The sequence below is a fragment of the Delphinapterus leucas genome, chromosome 11 (assembly GCF_059928025.1).
Source record: "Delphinapterus leucas isolate spDelLeu-1000000601 "Yukka" chromosome 11, BTC_Dleu_Yukka2, whole genome shotgun sequence".
NCBI lineage: Eukaryota > Metazoa > Chordata > Mammalia > Artiodactyla > Monodontidae > Delphinapterus > Delphinapterus leucas.
Genome location: NC_143139.1, coordinates 88,313,360 through 88,341,010, shown reverse-complemented (window position 1 = coordinate 88,341,010; position 27,651 = coordinate 88,313,360). Strand labels below are relative to the sequence as shown.

General features: G+C 46.7%; 1 protein-coding gene across 1 annotated transcript in view; it reads right to left on the bottom strand.

Annotated features, from left to right (window-relative positions):
* Positions 1–11,007: 11,007 nt before the first annotated feature.
* The window catches only part of TIMP3 (TIMP metallopeptidase inhibitor 3), a 54,307-nt gene continuing 37,663 nt past the window's right edge, over positions 11,008–27,651 (bottom strand). Inside the window, exons 2-5 of the mRNA XM_022599878.3 lie at positions 21,384–21,466; positions 14,336–14,447; positions 13,513–13,634; positions 11,008–12,404 (exon numbers count right to left, since the gene is read on the bottom strand). Of these exons, the coding sequence (XP_022455586.1) occupies positions 12,207–12,404; positions 13,513–13,634; positions 14,336–14,447; positions 21,384–21,466 (515 nt within the window). The 3' untranslated portion in view covers positions 11,008–12,206. The remainder of the gene's footprint in view (positions 12,405–13,512; positions 13,635–14,335; positions 14,448–21,383; positions 21,467–27,651) is intronic.

The following is a 27,651-nucleotide window of genomic DNA, read 5'->3' as shown; positions in this document are numbered from 1 at the left end:
AAGGAGGTGAGGATCTGTCATCAGAAAGAGGGAAGACTTCTGAGGGTTTCGAGCATGGAGTTGATGTATAATTTTAAAAGAGCACTTGGAATATGGAAGCTTGAGGTAGATTCCCAAATCCTGGAAGACAAATAGGAGGTGGCCACTACTTTATTTCAAAGAGTAAGAAAGATCTGATTTAGAGGTGAGCTCTAGACAGCCTGGAAAGACAGCACCATAATACCTGGGGCTGGGGTCAGAGTATCCCAAGACAGGCCATCGGATACTCTTCTTGGAAGGTGGTCTGGGAAGGGCACCTCCTTTTTCTAGATGGCCAGATTCCCCCACCCCCACCCCCAGGCTGTGTTCTTCTTATGAGTTCTCCACAAACAGTGAAAAACTAGGAGGCTGCCCAGCACAAGACTTTATTTCCTCCTGGAGCAGAGTGAAGTTGCCCTAGTGAGGCACCAAGTGTGCTAGCACCATTGTCTGTGAGGGAAACTACACTGCCAGGAAGAGGGGGCATCGTGCTGTCGGAACTGGGGCCCCGGAGGACCCTCGGAGCATCAAAGCAGAGAGAGAAATCAAAAGGAAAAGACTCAGGGGGAATGGAAAATGTGTTTCCATATTTTCTTAAGATTCACAGCCATAAAAAAAAAGGCAAGCAACTAGTAAAAACATTACTGAGTGTGACAGATGAAGGGCAGCCTCCCTAACACAGAGCTCACATCAATGAGGAAACAGGGAGGCCCCATTTCTTTTTTAATGGGGAAAAATGTGAGCAAACTTTTACAGAAAAGAAAATGCATATGGTTAATAAAAGTACTCGATCTCACTAAAATCAGAAAAATGAGAACTAAAACAGCAGTGGGGTGCAGAGTATCTTTTGGGGGAAATGGTTTATAAATTGAAAAATGTATTTTTTAAAGACCGCTGTGCTGGTGAGCCTGCGGTGAGGAGTTTGCTGTCAGGTGCCGTGGTGCTGTGCGCCTTTAAAAAGGGGTACTCTTTTGAGTACCTTTAAAAAAGTTCATACCCTTTAACCCAATGATCCCACTTCACAGACTATATCTTAAGGAAATAGTTTTAAATGAAGAGGTTGATTTGTGTGCAAAGATGTGCATGTGTGAAATACTGGAAAGAGGCTACTTGATAATAATAGATGATTGGTTGGCTTAATATGGTATATCCATTCGGTGCACTATTATTAGGTAGCCATTAGAAATGATATTTTTGAAGATATTTTGGTGTGGAAAATAGCAAAATCATAATTAACAGAAAGCAGGAAGTCAGTTATGAGTGTGAATGCATATTATATATATGAAAATAGGTTAGTGGATCATAATGTACATATAAGGAAACACATAGAAAGGTTATTAGAATTTTCTCTGAGTTGAGAATTACAGGTAATTTTGTTTACTTCTTTGTGTTTTCCAAGGGTGTTTTTTCTTTTTTTCTACAATGAACATATATTATTTTAAAAATCAGATAAATGTAGAAAATGGTTGTCTTACAAGTCAGTGCTCCCTTTGGTCCTCAGATTCCTGTGAGAGACACACACACCCCTTCATCCCGCCTTCCATCTCTGTTGCTTTAAGACACTGCAAAGTGGAGGGCAGAGAGCAGAAGGAAAGCAGGGAAGTGGGTGCGACCTCCTGCTGTGCCACGGTTTTGCTGAGTGACCCGGGACATGCCACTGCCCTCAGTTTCAGCGTCTGTAAAATGCACTGGTGGAGCTGGTTCACCTCTAAGAATGTAACAGGACTGTAGGCATAGCAGGTCTCAAGCTTCTAGCCCAACGCCAACCCTAACCACAGTGACATCACTGACTGCTTCCGTGAGCAAATGCCACCCACACCCAGATGTAACCGTCCATGTGGCCGCCCTCAGGACGAGTTACAACTTAGCCGGGGAGACCCTTGCCCTTTCCTTTGGGAACAGGAGGTGATGTTTATGTACATCATTCATTCCTTCAACACATTCTTGTTACGCGCCTGCTCCTGGGAGCCAGCCCCTGAGGGCAAGCCCCATAAGGCCCAAGCTCAGAGTGATTCAAAAAGTGTCTTCCCTGGGGGCAAGTCTTTTCCCTTTGAGAGTCATTTTAATTTATATTTGAATTATTTTAAAGAGCTAAAGTTTATTTGAAGCGAAGTGTCTGACTCTAGATGAGCCAGATGGATCACACCATTTTAAGTGTAAACCACCTACCTACCGTGAGTCTGAGTTTCTCGTGTGACTTAGAAATGAGGAATCCAGAAACAGGTGGATCCTTGGCAGTGTGAATAAAACAACGTGTGAATCCACCTGGAGCCATGTGATGAAGGGAAGAGCATGTGGACTTGGAGCCAGATGACCTGAGGTCAAACGTGGCTCTCCTGCTTCCAAGCTTTGTGACCTGGGGAAGTTCACAACTTCTCTGACCTGCAGTTCTTATCTGTAAGGTGGAGAAATAGTCCCAACCTTACCCAGGTTTGCTTGTGAGCATTAATCAGGATCTTATTTCCAGAGAGACCTGGCAAAGAGCCTGGCATGTTCTTGGCCATCACATCAGTACTCTTGCTGCTTTCCAGAGGTTGTTACTTGAAAGGGACAAGACACCGTTGGAGATACACGAGAAGAAAACCATGTTGCACCATCGTTGAGATCCAGAGTTGTGAGGCTACACAGACCTGGCCCTGCCACTTACCTGCAGTGTGTCTTTTTGAGGAAGTGACCTGATCTTCCTGAGCCTCAGGGTGCTCATCTGTAAGATGGAGTTGATGGCAGCAATACCCACATCCCAGGGCAGTTGTGACGACTCAGTAACATGTGCATCCACTGTAGTGCCTAGTAAAATCACAGTATATTCACTGAATTGTTTGATACATTTTTTTCCAATTGCAAATGAAATAGTTGTTCAATATAGAAAATTTAGAAAACAACCTTAAAAAGGAATAGAAAAATGTATGAATTGTTTTCAGTCCTTTTACTTTTCAGTTGCTGTGTGTTTGCATCTGAGCTTCCTCATCCATACTCCCACACCCCATCTGCATTCTGAACTGAGGCGCTATCCCCAGCAGGCTGTGGCTTGTTGCCCTGATTGTTCCATCAATGCAAGGTATGTAACACTGCTGCCGGCCCCTCTCTTGGCAGATCCTTCAAGCCGGACTTCATCCTTGTCCGCCAGCATGCCTACAGCATGGCCCTGGGCGAAGACTACCGCAGCCTGGTCATCGGCCTCCAGTATGGAGGGCTGCCTGCCGTCAACTCCCTCTACTCCGTCTACAACTTCTGCAGCAAGCCCTGGGTGGTAGGTGCTGGGCCAGGCTGACCCAGAATGAAGGGGGAGGCGTGGCTGGCCTCCCAGCCCTGAAGTGAACCCATTCTCCAGCATGGAGGCCCAGTAATAAAAGGAGTCTTTTTTTTTTTTTTTGCGGTATGCGGGCCTCTCACTGTTGTGGCCTCTCCCGTTACGGAGCACAGGCTCCGGATGCGCAAGCTCAGCGGCCATGGCTCATGGGTCTAGCCGCTCCAGGGTATGTGGGATCTTCCTGGACTGGGGCACGAACCTGTGTCCCCTGCATCAGCAGGCGGACTCTCAACCACTGTGCCACCAGGGAAGCCCTAAAAGGAGTCTTTTTAAAGCAACTGAATAAACAACTTAGATCCCAAACTCCTTCTTGTAGTTATTACCTAATGATATTATATAGCATATTATGACACAGTGTTATGTTATAATAATATTAGTGGTAAGAGGGGGTACCCTACTGCTCTTATTAATATTTGAGCATGTCATCATTTTTGTTTAAAGGTCAGCACTGTTTATTGAGCACTTACTATATACTAGAAATCTGTGCTGCCTGGTGCTCACGCTATTGCTATCATGTGAAGTGAGCATCCTTACTCTATTTTACAGAGAAGGAAGATCAGCTTTAGGGCTGTTAAGGAACTCCCCAGGGTCATGGAGCCAGGGAGGGGTGAAACCCAAACTTGAAGTCATCTCTCTTCAGTCCCTAATGCTCGATTCCTCTCCTACTTTTATTCATTAGTTTCATATTCATTCATTTGATATGCCTTTCCATCCAAATGTTACCTGTAAGAGAGACTTTTCCTAAAATATCACCCCATCACTCCCCAAATACTCTCAAATTTCTTACCCTGCTTTATTTTTTCCCCAAATACTTATCTCCACCTAGAATGATATGTTTATTCATTCATCTGTATTATCCAGCTCCCCTACTTGAAATAATCTATTCATGCAACAAACAGAGCACCTACTATGTTCCAGGGACTGTTCTAAGTTCTAGGAACATGGCAGTGAGCAAATCAGACCAAAATCCCCAGATCTTACATTGTAGTGAGCAGGGGCACATGAAGTATGTTAATAGACATGCCAAATATTTAATATGACATAAGTGTCAAGGGGAAAACAAAGCAGAGAAGGGGAAGAGGAAATGTAGAGGTTCGGGGGTATGTAGGATGTGCTCTATGAAGCTCTTAGCCATCTCATCTCTTCTTGTCTCTCTGCATGGTCTCCTGGTGGTAGGGCAGTGGTTGAGAGCATGGGCTCTGGAGCCAGATTGCCTAGGTCCAGGCTCCTCCACTTACGAGCTGATTAGCGTTGTGCAACTTGCTTGATCTCTCTGAGTTTATTTTCCATATTTGTAAAAGGATGATAAAAATAGGGCCCTCCTGGTAGGGTTATGAGTTAATACATGTAAAGTACTTAGAATGGTGGCTGGCATTAAGTACATACTCAAAAAATGGTAACAACTATTATTGTCCCTAGTATTAGGAACGAGGTCTCTGCAGAGCTGGCACTCAGTATTTATTGAATGCATACATGCATTACTTTAATAGTTATAGATAGTCTTTAACCACTGTTACCAAGGCTTTGGTCTCCTTCTCATTCTTCCCTAACCAAGCTTTTAGGCCTGCAACATCCCAGAAAGGTCCTAGGTAGTATTAGTTCACCTTCCTTGTTTTCCAACATAGTCATGGTCATGGTAGCAACTACCATTTATTAGCACTAACTGCACTCTGAGCCCTTCACATGCATATTATATTTAATCCTTGAACCACCCTGATAGTAGGTATTTCTAATATCTCCATTGTACAGATGAGGAAACTGAGGCTCATGCAGCCAGTAGGAGGTAGTGAAGCTGGGCATATCCAAAACTCCTGCTTGATTATGGAATTACTCTCCTTCTCTGGACTTCAGTTTCCTTATCTGTAGAATGAGGGACCCTCCCATCATTTTCCATATTTCTGAGGTCCCTCGAGCCCACTAAACTGACACCGTGTTGCACCACAGCTGCAGATTACAGCCCAAGAATCTACAGACCAATCCTGGCCTGATGCCGAAAGTTCCTAAGTTACCTGTTCTTTCTTTGTGAGCTCTTAGTATTGAGTTACCCCAAAGTAAGTTTGGCACAAGACTTAGCTCCTCTTCTAGCCATTGGGCATCCACGTTAGGCCACACATTGCAGCATATTTCTTCTTCGTGATCAGCGTCTACCTTCCTCTTCCCTGCTTTTGTTCAACAGCAGCTCCCCTTTGCCTTCTGGGTGAATTCCCAGCTCTTTGTCTGGCCTCTAAGGCTCCTGGTTGTCTGTGATGGATCACTCTCCAGCCTCCTCTCTCACTGTCCCTTGCACCCAAGGCCACAGCCATGGCAGCCACTGAGTGTCTCCAGCACACAGTTGTTTCACTGCACACCTGGAATGCCCTCTTCCTTCTCTTATGTCATCTGCTCCAGGGAGTCATCCTCACCCCCACTCTGTCCCTCTTCCAGGTCCCATAACCCCCTCGCTTCCCTCCAGCAAGACATTATTATCCCAACCATCTGCCCACAGGCGGTCTTTCCTCCAGGCCTGGTCTACGTGTTCAGTGTGTTGCCCCAATATTAAGGCACAGTGCTGGGCACAGAATGAGCTCCCAGGGTGCTGAGTAGGGTGGGTGATAGAGGAGACTATAAGTCTGAGGTCTGCTTTTCAGGAGCTTATCCACTAGCTCTGGAGACAGTAACTATCTCCATAGCAAAACTAGGAAGTACTGAAGCAGGGGGAGCACAGTGTGGAAGGGATGCAGCTTGTGCTGTTGGAAATGAGTGGGGTTTCTAAAAGCAGAGAAAATACTTACTACTAACATAGCCAACATTCAGGTGTACCTATGGAGCAGGGCTTGCTTTTAATGCACTATATTTAATCCTTACAACAATCCTGTCAGGTTGGATCTCTTGTTTTCTCCATTTACAAATGAGGAAACTGAAGCTCAGAAATCTGAAATGACTTTCAGGGTTACACAGCTAGTAAGTGGTAGAGGATTTGAACCCAGAGTCTACACCATAAACTACTACACAAATGCCTCTCAAAAACGAAGGGCATTGCAGGCAGGGAACATGGCATGAAGGTCAGCAGCTTGTGCTTGTGTGAAATGCTAAGAGTGTAGTAAATGCTTATGAAATGTGATTGAGCAGAACTTAGTGGACCTGGCGGGAATGAAGGGGTTGGTACATACTGGGTAACAACGGTTGACCAGTGTTCTCTCGTATTCTTCCCTAGTTCTCTCAACTCATTAAGATCTTCCATTCCCTGGGTCCTGAGAAGTTCCCGCTTGTGGAGCAAACGTTTTTCCCCAACCATAAGCCAATGGTGAGTGCCCTTTTTTACTCTGCTTATTTTTGTGATATGGCATAAACACAGTTGTCCATGTACTTAGTCCATTTGAATGGAGGAGATGGGCTCAGGGGCTGCTCCCTGACCACCTAGGCTCTAAGGAAGAGCTGTGACATCCTATAGGAATACCTGGCTTTCCTAGGAGAAGGGTCAGGTCTCCAGGTAAAATTTCAGGCAGTAGAGCAAATGACAAAGATGGACAGCATTCCTTGGGACATTGGGAATTTTCAGCAAATCAGGGGACAACTTGAGCTGGCATATTGGAACCAAAGGTTGATAATAAAGGTGAAAGATGTTTCAAAGTTTGGATGTTACCTTGAACCCTTGAGCCCTGTGCAGGACCTGGTTTCAACTCTTATTTTAATAAAAGCAGTAATATTTTGTTTGCATTGATCGTCAAAGGGCAGTTTCCTTGTGCATCCTCTTCGCATTCCAACTTTTGAATATACTCAAGGTTGTCTCTGGGAAGCGGTTGGAGCTTCCCAGAGAATTCAGAGTATGTGGGATAGCCTTCCATTTGGAATATGTGGGATAGCCTCCCATTTGGATGGTGGGAAAGTTGAACATCTTTTGGGATGAGGTGGAGAGTTCTTCATCCTGCGGCCGGAAGAAGTTGGATCAAGAGTTCTGGGCAGCTGGAAATAGCCCGTGACATGCCTGCTTTCATGGTTGGTGGTCTTGTTAAACTGGTCAAAGGAATGCAGGGCCATGGCCCCATGCATGCCTTGCAAGGAATGTGAGTCTTGGGGAACAAGAGAGTTAATAGGGTATTCAGTAATCTCAGCTGAGGATGATGCTGTGCTTGTAGAATCCCAAACTTAGGCTGCTGAGCTTGACAATCCTGTTTGGAGACACTGATAGGTGTCTCCAGGTAGGGGACAGTCTAACCAGGCAGAAATATTTCTCATTGATTATCTTTCCGTTATATCTGATGCAGTGAGAGGAGTCATAGAATCCAGGATGTGCTGGTTGGAATAAGAAGGGCATGTGCAACCCAGCATATTCCAACTAAATGAGCACACCGTGGAGAAAATTCAGGGTTTATCCTCAAACCAGCCTGAGTTTGAATCCCAGTTCTGCCTACTTACTAGGTCTTGGGTCTCTGTGAGCCTCAGCTTCCTCAGCCAAAAACCATGGATGACAGTGGAACTACCTGATTGGGTTGCTGAGATTTAATGTGATCATGTGTATAGGGTGCTGTGCTTGGCATATGATAGGTGCTCAAAATAGAGTAGCTTTAAAATAGGGGCAAAGCCATACCCTGGAACACTGTCAACAATGGGATGAAAGCTGGGTGAGGGGTCTGCAGCCAGCCCAGCCCATTGAGGGTGACAGGCCCAGCTGTAAGTTCTGGGAGGCGTTGGCTGGCTGTAGTGAGTTCCTGGCATTCCCAACTAGGCCAAGCCCTACTCGGAATTTCAGGCAGGCATTTGGCATCAAGGACTGCTGTTTGAGCCTCCCCCTCCCACTTCCACCAGGCTGAGATTCTTAGGAAGATTCCTCCCACCAGGGAAGGCCAAGTCAGGGCCCCAGTCTGGGAATACCTGTACCACTAATAGGCAATTCGATATTGATCCAGATTCCATAGAACTAGGGAGAACCCTGGCCATAGAATCAGGGAGCAAGGTCAGGGCTGGATTAGCAGCCAGGAGGAAAGCTAGGATGCTGCTCCTGAAAATGCACCTGACTGGGGCAGGGGGGGTCCACGCTGTAGAAGTGAGTGGACGGAGGGGAGTGGGCACAGACCAGGAGCCAAAGCAGGCAGGACCTGGCTTCCAAGGCCCTCTGTGATCCCTGTAACCCACAATGGCAGTCAGGACACAAGGAGACAAGAGACTTTATCAGGTGTGTGATAGAAATAAAACCACTTTACTGTTTAGAATAAAGGACACACTATAAAAAGTGAACATTATGCAACATTACAAGACAATATACATTCACGGCATATAAAATTCATAAATAACATGGAGGAAAACTGTAAACAGTGCTACAAAATTTAGCAACAAATACATTCCTTCCAGACAGGGTTTTCTCTGGTTGGTTTCTCTCCATCACTTCTGGGTCTCAGGACAGCAGACCGGCTAAGGAGGAAGGTGGGGGTCATGGGAGAATTTACGAAGCCCCTCCCCTTGGAGCATGAGCCCTCCTCGTGTCTCCCAAGAGCCAATTTGGAAGCTGTTGATATCTGTCTCCCCAACACTCCCCCATTTCGTTTTGCTTTTGCTGTCAGAATTTAAGTGTTTTTCTTGTGTAAAACTATTTTAGTGATATTTTTACTTTGGCAGCCAGGAGCCAAACACTTGGGTGTCATTTTTGGTTAATCCATATTGTTGATCATTGAGCATATGTTGAAGGGCAAGAGGCAGGGGAGGGTATTGTCTCCTGGGGACCACAGTTCCTATGAGACAGCTGTTCCAATAAGTCATTTGTTTTTTTAATTGCTCAAGAACCATGGTATGAAAAATGGTGCTCATGGGCTGTAGCTTGATTGCCATGATGTAGGGTCTGGGGCTGGGTAAGGCTAAAGCACAGGAGTCTCCCAGTATTATCTACCCTGGCCAGATGGAGCACTGGCCTGAAAGGTGAGAGCCTGGGTGTGGTGCTTCTGGATAGGGAGACAGAAGAGATGGCCAGAGGAGGCCAAGAGAGCTTGGAATCACAGGTCCCACAGCCCTGGATTTTTAGGAGAAATCGTGGCTTCCCAATGGGGTGGACAAACAGACTAGAGGGAGAAGGGAATGGGAATGACCAGCAGACTGCCCAGGGCCAGATGCCTCAGAGCAAGGATGTGAATGTACTTGCTATTTTTTCTCTCCTCCCTCCTAGTCCAGAAAGCCACTAGGATGCCGATAGGGAGGAGTCTGGAGGAGTCTCTAGTGCTAGTTCCTTCTAGTTTCCCCAATTCGCCAGTCTAGCTGCCTGCGCAGTAGAAGTATTTACCCTCCGTTCCACTGTAGAATTTGATTCAGGAAAATGGCGGCGTGTGGGTTTTGTTTTTTTTTCTTTTTCCTCTTAAACACAATGTACACATATTACAGCCTACACATGACATAAGATTTAGCAAAATAAAACGTTCACGATATGAATGAAATACAGAAGTGTCTCAGCTACATAAATGACTTTAAATTATACAGTAAGTGAACAGGTGAAATAAACAAAGCTATAGCTTATAGAAAGCTCAAAAACCGCCCTCTGACATCACTCTGCAAAGGACCCTTCTTTGCTCAGGACCTGCTGTTTTCCTTGCCAGGGCCTGGCAGATGGGACTGTGGTTCCACCAACTTTTCAGAGGGAAACTTCAGGTGACTCATGCTGAGGCCTCACCTCAAGCCCCTCCTTGTGTGAGTGGAGATGACCCCACCAGGGACCAAGAATAGCCAGATGCCTCATGGAGGTCACACTAATGCCCAGTTGTGGGAGGGCACTTGTGCAGGTTGGGTTAGGGGTTCCACCTTATAGGACTTTGAGGTCCAAATAAAGAAAATCTTAAAACACCAAGTCTGGGGCTCACCCCTTAAAAACCACTGGCCTGCTGACCTCAGCTTCTCCTGCTCACGTTGCCCCATTGAGAGAGCAAAGCACCCCCCCCCGCCTGCCCCCCCCACCCCCATTTCCTGTATGCCAGATGTCACAACCACAAGGTGAAAGATAGGTAATGAAATCAATCCCAAGGAAACCGGATGCCTGTACTGCCTTCCTGCACTGGGGTCCTGCCAAACACCTTGCCTGGGCATTTGCATTTGTGTGCGAGACATTACAATGTATTGTCTGCTTCTTTTTTTTTTTTTCTCCTGTTTCAGTTGGCAGCTCTGTTTCCTAAAGTGGAATGAACTGAAGATACAAATACTAATACAGGATAAATACCCATAATCTGAAAAAAGAGAGCAATCATGTTAAATGTAACCATCCTACCATCCCCAATTCTGTAAAATATACATTATCACCTACTCTTGGCATCTCACTTTCAACACTAAAACTTAAAATAATTTTATTTAATCAGAGAATTTATATTATAGTTTTACTTCAAAAAACACAACAAAAACCCTACAGCTGATTGCAGAGTAAGGCTTTCCCAATGACCACCAATTTTAACTTTATGAGCTGAGGACCTCAGGAGGTGGCATTCACCCACCAGTAAGCTGGAGGAAGAGGAGCAAGTTGTCCCCAAACCCAGGAAAGGTGGCCATCTAGCCAAGGCAGGGCACTGCAGCTTTCCTTCCTGTGCCCAGGCCCCTGACCCACATTCACTCTCATCTCCCATCTGAGCCAAGCCAGTAAGGCAGTTAAACGAAGGCCCCAAACATGAAGCAGGAGAAAAGGAGAGGGACAGAGGTCAGATGACCCCAATTAGAGGGATGCTAAGGGTGCTCAGAATTTCAAATTTTAATTAAAATGAAAAAAAAAAAAAAAAGGTCAACTTGGAATGTCCTGATTTTCTTTAAACAAGCAACAACAACAAAATAGAAGAGATTAAACTATTGGTGTATTTAACAGCATTGAACAGAATTCTGTGTCCTGTAAAAAATTAGCTTATGTCCCCATGTGGGTATATGCAAATGTGTATGCAGACACATCCCCCTAGGTGAGATAAATGCTACTTTGGAAATAGTATTCTCTACCCATATCTACTGGTCCTATATCTGTGGATAGTGTACTGTGTTTGTATCTCTCCAATTTACATAAAGGCAAGCTCCTGGCCAAATCTACTAAAGAGTTTTCCAGGAGGAAATCTTGTGGGAGGCGGGGAGAGGAAAGACATTCATCTCAGTCTTTCACCTGAGCTTTTGTCCAAGGCAGGCAAATTGCCTCCTGACCTCAGGCAGATGTTTAAGTCTTCACCAACTAAGAAAGTTCTGTTATTCTGGCCTGGCTGCTTGCTCCAGACTCAGAAACATCTGGTCAACCCAAGCATCGTTGGGCTGGGGAATTGTGTGTGTGCTGCATCATCCAGACCCTCTTGCAGTTTCTTCCTCCCCTCCCTCACTCTCACGTGCAGACACAGACAGACATAGTCTGGTGGGGACATGCAGTAGCATCTCCTTGGTGTATAAGATCTTCTGCGTACCTTGAGTCTATCTGCTTGCTGCCCTTGACTGATTTGAAACAGTTGGCTTTTCAGCAGCTTCCTTGTCTGTGTCCTTTATGTACTGGGGAAGGGGGAAGAGAAGGGCAAAGGGAGGAGGGTCTGGGAGATGGTGAGATGGGGAAGAAGAAAGAGGGGTAGGTATTACAATGCCCAAATTGGGTAGTTTTTCAATTTTTGTTTTCCTAAAAAAATATAGATTATATCATCACAAAGAAGAATATACATTCCTCATTCTTTCCGGCATGGCACCAAAAATTTCCAGGTGGAAATGGGTGATGTCAAAACCAAAAAGAAAGGGAAGGGTGGGCCAGGAGGATGGTTCCAAATAAACTCCATATGACAGCATAGATTTTCCTTTAAGTGTTCGAAGTGCTAAATTTGCAAGAAAACAGGCACTAATTTCATTGTCATCATCTGGGAAGAGTTAGTGTCCAAGGGAAGCTCAGTGGGAAGGGAGGGAAGTGAGGTGGGGCAGGGTCTGGCACTCAGGGGTCTGTGGCATTGATGATGCTTTTGTCCGGGGGGGCCCATCCTCGGTACCAGCTGCAGTAGCCACCCTTCTGCCGGATGCAGGCATAGTGTTTGGACTGGTAGCCAGGGTAGCCAAAATTGGAGAGCATGTCGGTCCAGAGACACTCGTTCTTGGAGGTCACAAAGCAAGGCAGGTAGTAGCAGGATTTGATCTGCAGTGAGATAACAACCAAAGGTTGGTGGAGCCTGCTGTGGTGGACCTAGGCCTGATGCTTGCCTGAGACTGGATTCAGAACTTGGGACCACTGCAGGTGGAGCCCAGCCACATCACTCCCTTAGTGAAAATAATATAAATAACACTCACCAATACTTATTGAGCACCTACTGTGTACCAGACATTCTGCTAAGTGCTTCTATAATATTCTCTTTAATTCTCATAACAGATTTATCTCCCTTTTACAAAGAATAGAGCCTCAGAGAGGTTAAGTAACTTGCCCCAGGTCACACAGCCAGAAAGTGGTAGAATTAGACATTTGGGAGTGTTTTCCCTCTCAAATGGTAACAGGCAAAGGCGGGAGCTCTCAGCTGTCGTTAGGGAATTGAGAAATTAGAAAGATTAAAGCATACACTGTAGAGTCCAGCTGCCCTAGGCTAGAAATCAGACGTAGTGAGCTGTGTGACTTAGGGCTAGCTACTTAAGCTCTCTAGGCCTCTGTTTCCTCCTCTGCAAAATGGGGACAATTAAAACTGTACTAGTCATAATCACTATTGTCCCATTTTGCAGAGTTGTTGTGAGAATTAACTGAGAGAATGGCCTAACTGCCTCCCTCAGCAGCAAGGCTGTGTGCCCTGACCCTGTGCTTGGGTCAAGGAGTTGGGCCAGGTTGAAGAGTGACCCTCTGCAGCAAGTGGTATCAGCAGTCCTGCGCCAGCTTGCCCACCTGGGGCGGGGGCCACCAGCGAGTCAGCTGCCTAGGTGAACCCACTTGGGGCTGCTGGGCAGGACCTGCCAACGTAAGGATCCTGTACCTGCCACAACCTTGAGCCACGAGAGGGGCCAAGGATGCTGAAGAGCCCTCATGCCCCGGCAGCTGCCAAGTGGGCAGCACATATTACAGCAGAAAGGCATTCTTTCCTCGCCTTCCTCACTGCTCAGCCTGGTGCAACATTCCTCACCACTCCTTCTTGGACCTGCCCCTCTGCTCAGGCCTGATATGCACACCCTTCCCAGCCTCACAGCCCAGTGCCCAGTACTGTAGGAGCTGATGTTTCTGGGGCTGCGAGCCAGCACCTCCCCTGCCTGCTCTCCCTGGGGCTTACCTTGCAATTACAACCCAGATGATATCGATAGTTCAACCCCTTGCGCTGGGAAAGGGTGAGCTGGTCCCACCTCTCCACGAAGTTACACAGTCCTGTGTACATCTTGCCATCATAGACACGGCCTAGAGGAGGAGAGGGACAACAAGCGGGGGTTATTTTGTCCAGAACCCAGCCAGAAGAGGAAGAATTCATACCTACTGAGTAACCCCCTTAGGCCAGGAACTGTGCTACGTACTCTTCAGTCCCATGGTTTTATTTCGTCCTCCCCAGCACCTTTTAGGATGAGTTGTATTCCCATTTTCCAAATGCAGAAAATTAAGTTCAGAGAGGTTAAGCGATTTGCAGAAGGTCCCAAACCCAGTAAGCACTGGAGCTGGGGCCAGAGACCAACTATTCTCTTCCCGTGTCAATGGCTTTTTGATCTTGCTTTTGTTTTTTCCTTTCTACGTTGACTGCCTAAAGGTGGATAAGTTTCAAAGACAGACCTAATAGGTTGTCCTAAGATGTGGAGAGCAATAGGTACTAGCAATTTCTTTTTATTTACAGTAAAGCTGAGAAATTGCAAAACCAGGCAAAACTAGGTTTCCTCCCCAGAGTCAGTGGTAGAGCGGAGACTAAAATCCAGCCTCACTGTAGGAACTTCAAGCCCCCACCACTGGTCAAGCAAGATGGACTCAACACTAGATATTCCTTATAAGTCAGTGGGCTCATCGCCAACGTCCTGAGAACACTGCTGGGTCTGCCATTCCTTCTCCATCATCTAAAGTGAAGGAACAGTGGACCTTGGCCAAACCCTCGCCTAGATGCTGCATTTGGCCGTTACCTGTCAGCAGGTACTGGTACTTGTTGACCTCTAGCTTAAGGCCACAGAGACTTTCGGAAGCTTCTGTGTGGATGTACTGCACGTGGGGCATCTTGGTGAAGCCTCGGTACATCTGTGGGCAGAAGGAATATCATGAGAGGGGGACCAGGGCTCAGAACACATGCTGTCATTTGGGCTGTGGGATCGGATTCCCCTAATAGGCCACTGTGCAGCCGGTCACTGACCTACCTACCCCAGGGTCTTCACTTCAGAGACGAGGCCACCTGCTCCTCACTTGTCTGAGCCATGGGTGGTGCCTTCCCCGAGAAACCTTCCCATCCACCCAGTCACACCTCCCATTCCATTTTACAGATGAGGAGCCTGAGGCCTAGGCAGATTAAGTGGCTTGTCTAAGGCCACACGGTTGGCGAATAGCAGAGGTAGGCATCCAAGCAGGGGAATCTGCTCTTAACCATTATCCTATGCTGTCTCCCAATGCAGCCTCACAAGTTCATGGCTAAGGGCCTCTGATGCAGGCAGATGCCATTTATAGCTATTGTGCCTCCTTTGTCAGCATGCGCTCAGAGCCACTGGTGTGAATGTAACAAAGGCTGAACCCACTTGGTTATTCCAGGTCAAGTCGACGAGCGTTATGCGGGCCCGGATCTGTTGAGACAACTGCTAACCATGTGAGCTGGTGGAGGTGGGAGGGGGCACCGAGGTGTTGCCCAATCCCATTATCCCCCAGTTCTCAGAGTACACAGGCCCTGGTTGGCTGGTGGTCTCTAGGCTTATCCCAAGGGTTTCCAATAAGACAACGTCTCTATTTTAGTTCCTGGCATGCATAAGTAATTTACTAATGGTAATAAAAAGCCAGACGTCACCTCATTGGTGTCTCATCTAAGTGCCTCCCATTCAGTCTAATGGGCTGTTTTTCTTTCTCGCCATCTTCTTTTAAGTGGCGACTGGCTGGCGGGGGTAGGTGGTCCATGAAGCCCTCTGCCATCACAAAGGGTCTCTTGGACCGACAGGGTTTGGGAGCCTCTGCCTTTTTAAGGGGAGTGCTGTTCTAATTGTGTGCAACCATCGGTGCAGGTGCTTTTAATTTACCTGGCCTCCCTTCTTAACCCTCTTTTCCTGGGAGGCTCTCCAGATGAACGAGGAAATGCAGCCAAGAGCAGCGAGAAGTGCTGTCCTCTCAGTTTTGAGCTGTGCTCTCGGGGAGCACGGGCGTGTCACATCCTACCCCCAACTTCCTCAGTGATGGATGGTGCCTCTCTGGATTTAACAGGAACCATGCTTAAGCATGCTGCTGTGTGCATGCCATCAAGTGTGGCCTCGGGAGAACGTCCCCTGCACTCATTCCCAGGCCCGACAACTTCTCACTTTGGTGTGGATGACCTTTGACTTTTTGGCAAGTGTTCCAACTCAGTACTCTCTCTAGGTCTTTCAGGCCAGCCTGTTGGAGCCTCAGTTTATTCCATGTTGGTCTGTCCCCTGTATCTCTTTTCTGCTTTATGGGTAAGAATCAAGCCCCTGCCCAGTAAGAACTCAACTTGTTGAAATCAGCTTGGCATCTCTGCTACTTTTGAACTGAAGAACCCTTTATTTTAACATGGTTTCTAGCACTTGCATGTGGAGCCAAAATCTTAACACATTATAAATGACTGAGTCTGACAAATACAGAGCTGCCTTTCAGGGTCAATTCTGAAAATAACAATATGGTAAATGTATGGTAAAGGCAGGTTTTACTCATTTTGTTGTCTTTTCTTTATGATAATCCAGCTTGATCTAAATATTGATCCTAAAGTATTATTAGGTTTGTAGTCATAGAGACCGAGAATTGGTTTGACAAACTTAGGAGGGTTATAACAGGTTTATAATGTCCTGAAATCAGAGAATCTGAGAATCTCAGAATTGGAAAGGCTGTTAATCTAATCCAGCTGATGCAATGGAAGATTAATGGTAAACTCGGGTTCTGTGGACAGACAGCCAGAGTCTGCATCTTGTCTCTGCCACTTATTTGCCTCTTGGAAAGTTACGTACCATCTTTGGGCCTCACTTTCTTCATCTGTAAATTGGGGCAAAGCAATTACTTCATATAGTGTTTTTGAGAATTAAATGCCTTAGAATAGCACTTGGCATACCTTTAGTAAAAATTAGTTTAAAGCCAGTTATACTAAAGTTCGTAATAAGCAGAGGGAAGGATTTGGTCCTCTTCTTCCTACATGTCTTGCCCAGCCTCATCACTTAAGTGCAAGTAGTTAAAGCAGGTTTCAGACGTAGACAGGTTGCTCTTTTTTCCCCCAGCTTTACTGAGGTATGACTGACAGATAAAAAGTCTATCAGTGTAAGGGGAGGTTTTGATATATGTATACATTGTGATTACCACAATGAAGCTAGTTAACACATCCATCACCTCATATAGTTACCTTTTTATGTGTGAGAACACAACATCTACTCTCTTAACAACTTTCTAGTATGTAGTACAGTGTTGGTAACCATAGTCCCCATGCTGTCCACTAGCTCCCCAGAACTTAACGCATCCTGCAGTACTGAAAATGTGTACCCTTTCACCAACACCTCCGCATTTCCCCCACCTCCTAGACCCTGGTAACCACCATTCTACTCTCTGCTTCTAAGAATTCGACTTTTTTAGATTCCACAAATATGTGAGATCATGCATTATTTTTCTTTCTGTGTCTGGCTTATACTTAGCATAATGTCCTCCAGGTTCATCTTTGTTGTCATAAATGACAGGATTTCCTTTTTTAAGGCTGAATAATATTCCATTATAATATTTAATTGCAGTATTGTATATACACCACATTGGCCCCTACAAGCCTCTGGGCGTGGCTTCGCTTTGTGATAGTATCTACACGAAGTTCTAAGAAGTTAACTTCCCTTGGGGTGAAGGGACAAATAACGTGGGAAAGAAATTTCTGAGTTTGGGGAGTTTTCCCTATTTCTTATGGAATGTCTGGTCTTTATACTTGCAGCATGAACTGTCACCACTATGTCAGATATTTCTGGCGTGCCTACAGCACTGTGCTGGATACTGCTTTATATCATAAACTCATTTAAACTTACAACTGATTCTTATAAGCAGCCGAGTTTCAGAGACATTAGGTAACCTGACTGAGGTACCAAGTGCATGGATCTCTCTCACAGAATGGGCTGTCTAGCTGGGGTGGCAGAGCGCATGAGAACAGAGTCACAGGCATTTGGGGGAGGAGAACTGTTCCCCATAGGCTGGGGCAGTCAGAGAGGCTTCCAGCTGGAGCTTCAAAGGCGAGACCCTGCTATTAATCATTTGATTAGACAAAGCCTTGAAGGAAGGAAGTCACTGGGGGCCAAGCATTCCGATTGTCCAGCAGATCTGTCCTGCCCAGAGTCAGGACATGCACAGCACATGACCAGCGGGCCTCCCCATGGGCCTTTCCCAAGACCAGCTGGGACATAATGTCCCCCACGTGCTGTCCCCTGCAGCCAGCCTGAGAGCATGTCTCCATGGCATAAACTATAGCTACAGGCAAAGCAGATGCTTTCTCATGGTCCTGATAAGAGATAAGATCCCCAAAGATTAGAACATCCAATTCTGGAAACTTCCACCTTTGTACCACAGCCCAGCGCCTCAGCCCCAGCGAATCTCCATGTTTGGGTTTGCAATAAGCTCCCTCAACATTCTAACACCCTTCCCCTGCCCCCAAACACACCTGTGGGTCACTGCACACTCAAGAGATGCCTGAGAGGAGGACCAGAGGCCCTGGAATTAGCATATGGGAGAGGGTCTGCCTGCCTTTCATCTGGTGAGAAGTTTTGGGGCGAGGGGGTGGGAACTCTGAGAGAGAAGAGAGTTCAGACAGAGCAGCTCAAATTCTCACGTTTTCCCCGTTCCTTTAGTCCTGCTCTAAGGGAGTCCTTGCTTTCCCCAGCTGACTCTCTGGGGTAGACTCTAATCCGCTAGAACAAAGCGCCCAGGGACCAGTGCCAAAACTCCTGCAGGCTCCCCTCTCTGGCCTCTTCCCCTTCCCTCCTACAAAGATATTTTTCCATACACCCTTTGCAAGTCAAGAGCTACACTGCTGGATGACAAATCCACAAACCCAAGTTAACCTCCTTTTGTTCCCTAGGGGAACTAGATACAAATGGGGTGGGGGGAGCCCCCAAAGTGGGTGGGAATGATGAATCAGCCTGCTGCTCCACTGCTCTGTAATCTCCCTGTAGGCAAAAACGCTAATTTCGCTCTAGTTTGCTACTTTCTGACTATACAATCTTGACGGTTGTTTAGCCTTTCCAAATATCACCTGTAAAATAAAGGATAATGTGTATCTATTTTACAGGGTTGTTGTGAGAATTGTTCCCCCATCATTATAACAATTATCTTTGGGGCTTCCCTGGTGGTGCAGTGGTTGAGAGTCCGCCTGCTGATGCAGGGGACACCGGTTCGTGCCCCAGTCTGGGAGGATCCCACATGCTAAGGAGCGGCTGCGCCCGTGAGCCATGGCCACTGAGCCTGTGCGTCCGGAGCCTGTGCTCCGCAGCAGGGGAGGCCACAATAGTGAGAGGCCCGTGTACCGCAAAAAAAAAAAAAATTATCTTTGCATCCTCAGATCAAAAAATCACAGTGCAAAGCACAGAAGCACCGAGAGCGTGGGGAGGAGGGAGAGAAGAAGGGACATGAGGGAGGGAGGGAGGGTGACTGAATGGCCTACTCCTACTCCTATGTCTCGCACCTTCTTGGATTAGCAGACTGGTACCTGGAAACCAGCAGAATCCAGGGGCCTGTCTGGATAGAAGGGCAATGACCAGTTCTATATGTTATCTAATATTGGGCTGGTAGCAGGGCAGAGTTAATAAAACGTACTAGATAGTGGTTGATGATCAAAGAAAGATGGCAGGGAGATTTTGGGAGTCACTGTAAAGAGCACACAGGATTGGGAAGGAACCCTGACACCTCAGCTTGGGAACCAGATCTAGCTTTAATTAAATGTGTGATTCTGGACAACTCATTTCCCTTTGAGCCTCTGTCACAAGTAAATCAAGGGATTTTATTTTCTAATGTCCAGCACTCTGATCCATGGACCTGGGTGAAAGATGGTGAATGGACAACAAAAGACCAGCATCTTGGGAGTGGGTGTGTGTCCTCTGAAGTGGATGGGTGAGCAAATGTTATTTGGCCTCTAAACACTGCTCAGAGGCTGTTCCCAGTGAGGGGGAATGGGACATTCTGCCCACAGCAAGGGCCTCTGGTCACCCTGGCATCCAGGCCTTGAAGGAAGGAGAGAAGCTAGGCAAACTTAGGAACCACTGCTCCCAGCCTCTTCCCCTCCCAGCTCTCTGCTGACCATAGTGCATCTCACAATGTGAAGGATTATTCCAGAGCAGGCAGGGAATGCATCTCCTGAACCTCTGCTTTTGTCTAACCTGCTTTTGCATTTGCTTGCCAGCTGCCAGGGGTTGCACAGTGGGTTTTTTGGGTTGTTATTGCTCTTGTTGGTCCCCTCTCCACCCACTCTTCCCTCCCCATGGCCATCTGAAGACATAAGCTGGTCCCATGACCAAGCTTGGGCAGCCAAGGGCAGCTGGCCAGGGCTGACTCTGGACATTACATAACCAGAATGCTGTGGATGTTTCCAGAATTGAATCCAAAGCAACAGGTTCCACAAACTCGGTACATCTAACCTCAGGCCTCAGGATGCAGGAATTATGAGGCCTGGAGGTCTGCCTCTGAGATGGTTGGTTACAACCCAGGGGCTGTGTCACTCCCCCTCTCAATTCTACCCATAAATTGTCTCCTCGGGAGTTTCAGGCCAGTGCGTCTCACACTCATCCCCTCATTAGATGGACAAGCATTTACCAAGTCCCTGTTGCCTGCCGGTCCCACCCTAATTGCTGGGAACTCAAATGTGGGCACTGAGTACAAGGGCTAGCAGTCCCCTGGGACCTGGGCACACCCCATCTCAGACTCCTGATTAGTCCTGCACGTGTGTCTTCTCTCCCACCTGACTATAGTTCCTAAACATAGGAACCGCATCTTCCTTGTGGCCTCCACAGCTCCTGGCACAGAGTGCTGCATGTAGGGAGGTGCTTACAAAGGTGGAGTGATGGACCAGCTGCCAAGTTGTTCAGGGTCGAGCCCCAGTCCTCTGTGCTGAGGCACCCAAACCAGCTCCTGCTTAGAAGTAACACAGCCTGTGTCCCAGGGCACTTAGAACCCTGAAATGCCTGAGCCAGGAGGGCTCTTAGGGGTACCCAGCCCAACCTCACACTGTTGACATATGGCAAAACTGAGCCCAGGAAAAGGGACAATTCTAAGGCAAGTGAGCCAAGTGAAGGAATGGAGATGAGACTAGGAGGCAGGCTCCCTAGGTTTTGAATCTGATGTGCTTTTTCTTAGGGCATACTTCCTGAATGTGCTTCATAATGTTAACATCCTCACAAATATGCTCAGTTATATGAACATGCTTTGTAAACGATGCTAACTACTGGGATGCAAGAAGACAATTAAAGCCGGGAAAATAGGGAGAGAGGGTGACGTTCCTACTTTGGCTTGAGGTTCCTGTGATCAGCACAAGTTTAATGTAAAGTTTTGAGAGGTTAAACCTAAGTTGTAACCTCAGTGACTGCATAAAACCAGTAGGCATTATTGAATCCTAAAACGTCAGACCTCGGAAGAGCCTGTAGAGACGATCTAGTCAACATCCCTCCCCCCATTTTACAGATGGGAAGACTGAGGTCCAGAGAGGGGCAGTGACTTGGCCAGTGTCTCATAGTTACTAGGTAACAGGGCTTTCTGCTGTCTGGTTCCAGAGCGCAGCTTCTTAACAGCTGCCTCTGAGGGACTCCACTGGCCCTGGCTCTGGGATGAAGCAGCCAGCACCACCACCACCACCTGTCCCTTTCTGCTGCCTCATCTATGCCCTCTCCAGCCAGGTGGAGGGGCTAGGGCTGGGGCTCAGACACTGAGCAAACCCTAAGTCCAACCCCACTTGCCTCCATTGGCCAAGACTCTGACAAAAACCCCCCAAACCCTCCTGAACCCTGGGATCAGGCTGCTGTCACTCACCTTCATCTGCTTGATGGTATAGACCAGTGTGCCAAAGGGCCCCTCCTTCACCAGCTTCTTCCCCACCACCTTGGCCCGGATCACTGTAGAAGAAGGCAAGACAGAGACAGGGAAGTTAGGGAGGCCTGAACCACTTTAGGGACCACATCTCAGGGTGGGCATCCAGCTCCCAGTATGTCTGGAATTGTTTTCTTTGTAACTCTGAAGCAACTAGAATAGATGATTGTGTTTATAAGAGCAAGCATTCAGGTAAGAGACACTGGGATGGGGGTGGGCAGGGAGGAGTGGAAGAGAAAGAGAAGACAGACATCTTTGGAGTTAATTTCCCTAAACACTCATAGTTGCAGTCTGGAAATTTCTAAGGCTGTACTCACCCCTGGAGGAGTGACTCTGTGGTTTCACCATAATCCAAAATCTACTTCTCCTGTTAGAGCCTCCCGCCCTCATTCCATTGCACCTCTGACAATCCCATGGTCTCCCAGACCTATTCTCTTTCTACCAGGACCGCTTTCTGAGATCTACCTCATTTGGGACTCTTCCTTTGCATGCATCCTGATACACCCACAGGGTTGTGATGTACCCCAGTTTGACCTCCATGCCCCAGTTGGCACTCTGATGGGGCCCTTGGTCCCCAGCACTTAGATGGCAAGGGATGCAGTAGAGAGCAGCTCAATAAGGATGTGGTAGAGGAAGAAGCAGTTGGGAGCAGAGGCTTAGGAGCCAACCAGACTCTTCCAATCCTAGCCCTGTTCTTTGCGGCTGTTATGACTGTGGGCAAGTAACTTTGTTTCTGGCCTCCAATTTCCTCTTCTACAGAACAGGATAATAATGTTACCAGTTACCTGAATTGAAGGGATTGGGCAAGATAATGCGTGTGGAAAACTCTCAGCACTATGTCTTGGACAGAGTGTATATTAATGTTATTAATATCATCATTATTATCATCATTATTGATAAAGATGGGACGGGCTGACCCATGGAAGGATTGTTACTGGAAAAAATAGCTCCCATTTATCGCACACCTACTATATGCAAGAGTACATTTTACTTATTTACTCCTCACAACTGCCTTATAAGGTCAGTATTAGCATCCACATTACACAGATGAGGAAACTGACAGAGAAGTGAAACCATTTCCTCATTTTGAGCCTCAATTTTCTTATCTGTAAAGAGGATGTACTACCTATGTCAGGGAATTGGAATGAGGATTAAGCAAAAAACCTTATGAAATTTCTTACTACAACATCTGGTAGAAGGGAGTTGCTCAGTAAATATTAGTCGACTATGTATACAAAAATAATTAGACCCAGTGTGACAAAGGCTGGAAGAAAGGCATTTACTACATGCAGTAAGAACACAGAGAAGAGAGGGATTGACTTGGAGATTATAAGAGGCTTCTTTTTCTATTGTATGTGAAGAAGCTATCTTCAAATATTTGTCAAACCAGCAAGTGGACAGATCTTGAAGACAGAACTCAGAAACTGCAAAGAAGCTGCGTTCATTGGCTCAGCCAAAGAACAAGTCATCTAATAACAAGAACTAGCAACAAAGTCAGGGGGATTGAGGCGGTGCTGTCATGGGGGCAGAGAGCCTCTCCATCAAAGGGGGCTGGATGCTCTCATGCTAGGACTTTGACCAGAATGGAGTGGATTTTGCATTTATAGCAGCCGTGTTTGAATCACAAATTGAACTCTTCCAGCTCTAGGATCTTATCACTCTTTCTTACCTCACGTTGCACTTAGCCCAAAAAAGAGCAGGTGCTCAATAAATGTTTGTTAAACAGATTACCCTTTACACACACACACACACACACACACACCCCTACACACACACCCACACACACCCCTACACACACACACCCACACACACACACACCCCTACCTGCCTATTCTGGTAGCTTCATTATCCTTCCCCGTTTTGGTTGTCCTACCATGTTTCTCAATTCCTTGTCTCTAATCTCTTAAAAATTTCCTTACTAGGAACCAACTCCCCTACCCCAGCTGAATCCTATCCTGTTTCTTCCCAGATGAGCTTGGAGCCTATTCTCCCAGTCAGACTTGAAGTCAGGATCCAGATGAATCAATGGCCCCTCCAAACCTTACTTGCCAGGGATGGCAAAACACGGAGCCCAGTGGCAAAGTTAGCAATTCAGCAGAGGCAGCTCAATTTGGGAAGAGGCAAGTGGCTGTTTCCAAGTCTGCTGTAAAAACGAGAGCTTGGCAAGATCCCAGGCCAAGTTCCCTAAAGATTCTGCCCCCACCTCTGTGTCTGACTTTGAAACAGCATCCTTGGCAGGGAGCCATCCTCCCAGAGGCCCCAGGGACTATTTCCTCTACATTAACTCCCACAGGCAGGTTGTAACAGCTTAACTGTTGGGCAGAAGGCATGTCTGCCAGGACTTTCCTATTGATTCTTCCTGAATTGATTTGGCTCCATCTTCTGCTTCTTTATTAATACAGAAGGTAAAAGAAGGAGTGAGTCTTTGCCTTGGGAGGAAAAAAAGCAAAAGGGATTCCTTTAAATAGCAACGTCTACCCTTTCCTGGCTCAAAAATGGCTTGACTTCATTTAGACATAACATGTCATAAGCAGACCTGTCCTATAAAGCTGGGTACTTCTGGAAGCTTCTGCATGCACAGTGAGTCAATTCCTTCCTTACCCCGAAATGGTCTGAGCTTGGAACCTTTTCATCTGAGAATAGTTCAGGGAAAAGAGAGTAAGTTTTTGTAATCAGGAAGCCACATTTGAGTTTGAGTTCCACCATTACCATGCAGCCTCAGGCAAACCCCTGTGTCCCCAGAGCTCCTTCCTCCTAAATATCTCTGATTGTCTTGGCCCAGTGCCCATCACGTGGCTTATAAGTGATATACTTATTACTAGTAGAGCAGCAACATGACCTAGCATTGAAGAGCCAGGTCCCTGGAGCCTGACTGCCTGGGTTTGAATCCCAGCGCTGATGCTGTGTGACCTTAGGAAAGTTACTAAGCCCCTCTGTGCCTTTGTTTCCTAATCTATGACAGTATCTCATAAAGTTGCTGTGAGGGTTAAGTAGCACAAACACTGAGGACAGTGTGTGGCCCATCCCAAACCCTATGTGTTTGCTGTCACTGTTATTAGCATTACCACCACTACCATGACTTCTGTTATGTGTCCATCCAGAGTACCTTTAGGCTTCTAACATGCACTATAAGCTAAACCTGGGGGTTCTGCTTAGGATGAGGAGAAAGGTAAGCTGATCAAAATACTTTGGTCTTGTAAAATTTCAGGGAGAGGTGGGGGAGCACACATTAACTTGTCAAAACAAACTTACAAGGTGTTATTTAGGCCTGGAGCACCCACGCCATCATAGGTACCTGTCCCATCTCATCATCCATAGTAGCCCAAGAGTGACTTGCCAGTACCAAACAAAATCCCATGGTCATGGTCCAGAAAGATTGAAGCAGAGATGACCCAGTGTAGAGGCCACACCAGTGTTCTCCTTATAAAAACAAAACTGCATTAAACTGAACTAAAATTAAATAACATTCTGCTCTCCCACATAGATTCGCAAAGTCCTTCCAAAGTAAAATCGCTGGCCAACCCCAAATCCGCCTATTTGGTCTGTGAATTAATATGTCTTTATTTGCTTCAGTTTTTCCTCTGCAATTCAAATGTGTGCTATTTTTTACATTCCTGTTTGGCAATCAGGGTGCCCCCAAGGCGTTAGCTGGCCCAGGGACCAGAGTGAACAGGGGAGGTGCAGGGAGGTCACGGTTCAGCAACAACAGAAAACGGTTCCAAACTTGGAGCTGGCAGCACGTCTGGCCGTTCCCACCATCTTGATGTGGCTGGAAGCCCACTTTACAGACGGGCTTAGCTGGACACAGGTTTTCTTTATTCTCCTCCATGCTGTGGAGCGGCGCCCACGCTGTCTCCCTAGTGTCCTCCAGCAGGTAAACCTACGTGGGCGTGAACTGGGTTGGCGTCTGGGAAAATGGGTTGGGTACTGCTAGAGGTGACGACAAGACATAGAAGTCCCATTTCCCACCTCGTACAGTCTAGCGGGAAGGCAAAGTTTAAAAGTTCATGGCTAGCACCAGTCAGAGAAGTGGGGGTGAGGTGTAGCCTGAATCTCAGTCTTGGAGCCTTTTATGCTCCTGGGCTTCTGAGTGTGGAGGTCAAAAGAAATATTTTAATTTAAAAGCATGTAAGAAGAAACTGACGAGGCTATGTATACTTATATTATTGGCACATAGATATATAAATGTATGTGGGGCCCTCTTAAATACATCATACACCTTAGGATCCAGGTACAAATGTATAGATCTATAGAATTATCTTTCCTTCCTTTCAATAATTTTTTTTTTATTGGGGGAGGAATAATAAGAGCTTGCAAAAACAAGGCACATCCCTTCCAGAAATAATTGTGTGCTGCCTGCCCCCACCCATCCATGGTAATGTAGACCACAAGCAGCATAAGTTTTGAACAAAAACCAGTTTTGATGGCAACAGGATTCTGCTTCCGGTGCAGCTTACTGGTCTGTCCAGAAATTGCACATCTGCTGTTCATCGGAATATTCAAAGAGGGATAAAACACCCATGAGCTGGCCCCTGCCGCTCACTCTCTCCTTCCACCTCCCATCCAACTAGCTTCAATCAAATCCAGACCTTTCTACTCCAAACTGATTGTTGGACTTTCCTACCAGTGGGCTGGAAGGCTGAGTTTGGCTAGGTTTGGGAGCAAGGATCCCTTAACTGGATTAATGTACACCAACTGAAGACTCCAGATTCTGCCTATCTTAGCATCCTGTCAAGAGCAGTACAGATCCTCTCCATGATGTAGGAGTTGATTCAGCCATCTAGTGGGTGAGATACTACCTCTCCCCCAACCACACACACACATTGCCCCATACCTGTCTCTCAAAGGCCCTGTAGAATGATTTTGCTGGCTTAAGGTATGTCTTTAGAAGAACAGGGAGGATAACTAAGGTACACCTGGCCAGTAGACAGAATGAATTTCTCCAAAAGCAGAAATCAGTGTTAGTGTCAACCCCAGAGAAGGTACTGTTCTGACGGCAGCAGGCAGAACCTAGGTAGGCACAAAAGCCTAGACCCTGGGCTCACCTGTTTTTCAGGCCTGGACTTAAGGAAGAGAGGGGTCTGGGAGTGTTAAAATGATGCCCATTCCCATGGAAGCACTCGAGAAATCAGGAAGGAGGGATGTCTGCAATCCAGCTTGTCTAATGGTCACCTGATGTTTATTTCCCAGTTGTCATCCTCAAAGGATGGCAAAGGAAAGTTCCTTTCTGAGGCCAGCGTACTCACAATAAAGGAGATCCCCCAGCCCACCTGGCTCAGCCACTAAGCAATTCTCACTTCCTGTGCATCGTGGACAGCCTGCATTTTAGCCTCTGCAAGGAGGGCAGAGCCAGGCTCTCTTGCTTCTCCAGCTGCTCACCCACTAATTCACCCTCAGCTCCTTGCCTTTCATTGCATCACATCAGTAAGTCTAGGGAAGAGGGGAGGAACTAGAACGCATTGGTAACAACTACCATGCATTGAACCCCTCTGATGTGCCAAGCAATGTGTACACGTTATCTCACTCTGTCCTCATGGCAACCCTATGAGGTGGCTGTTATTGTCCCCATTTTCTGCCTATGGAACAGAAGATCAGATACCCTGAGGGCAGTTTTGCATCCCAGAGGGAAAAAGAAAATTGGTGCCCCCCAAGAAAGCAGACTGCCTTAAAACCTTTCCATGAGATTTGCACTGATTGCAAGAGTTCATAATCTTTCTGCACCTCCCCACCCCCACTGTCAGTGCTACTAAGCATCAGAGAGGAGGACTGTCCCTAGGAGGCAGGGCCCCCTTATAATCCCCCACTGACCTCCACATCTCCTTGACTACCCACTTTCCTTTCCAATCACTCACACACGTCCTCTGATTAGTAGTAGGAATCCACAAGTAATCACTATTAGCAGTGTAACAGAGTATCATCTGTTTAGCATCCTGTGCTCCCCAGCAAGGTTTTTGTGGAAGGAAAACAACTTAGAAACCACAAAACCTGATGATCCATGAGGTTTCTCACAACACTATGAGTCTGAGGTTAATCAGAATGATTAATTAGATGAGACAGTGCACATGTAAAAAGGCACTTTGTAACCCTGAAGCTAAACAGATAATATACTGCCGTGTTGCTGATGGTGAGTACTTGTAGATTCTCAAATGCACTAGTCAGAGGAAGACCACCAGGGACCCAAAAGATTCTTGCGATTCAGCATTTCCTCATT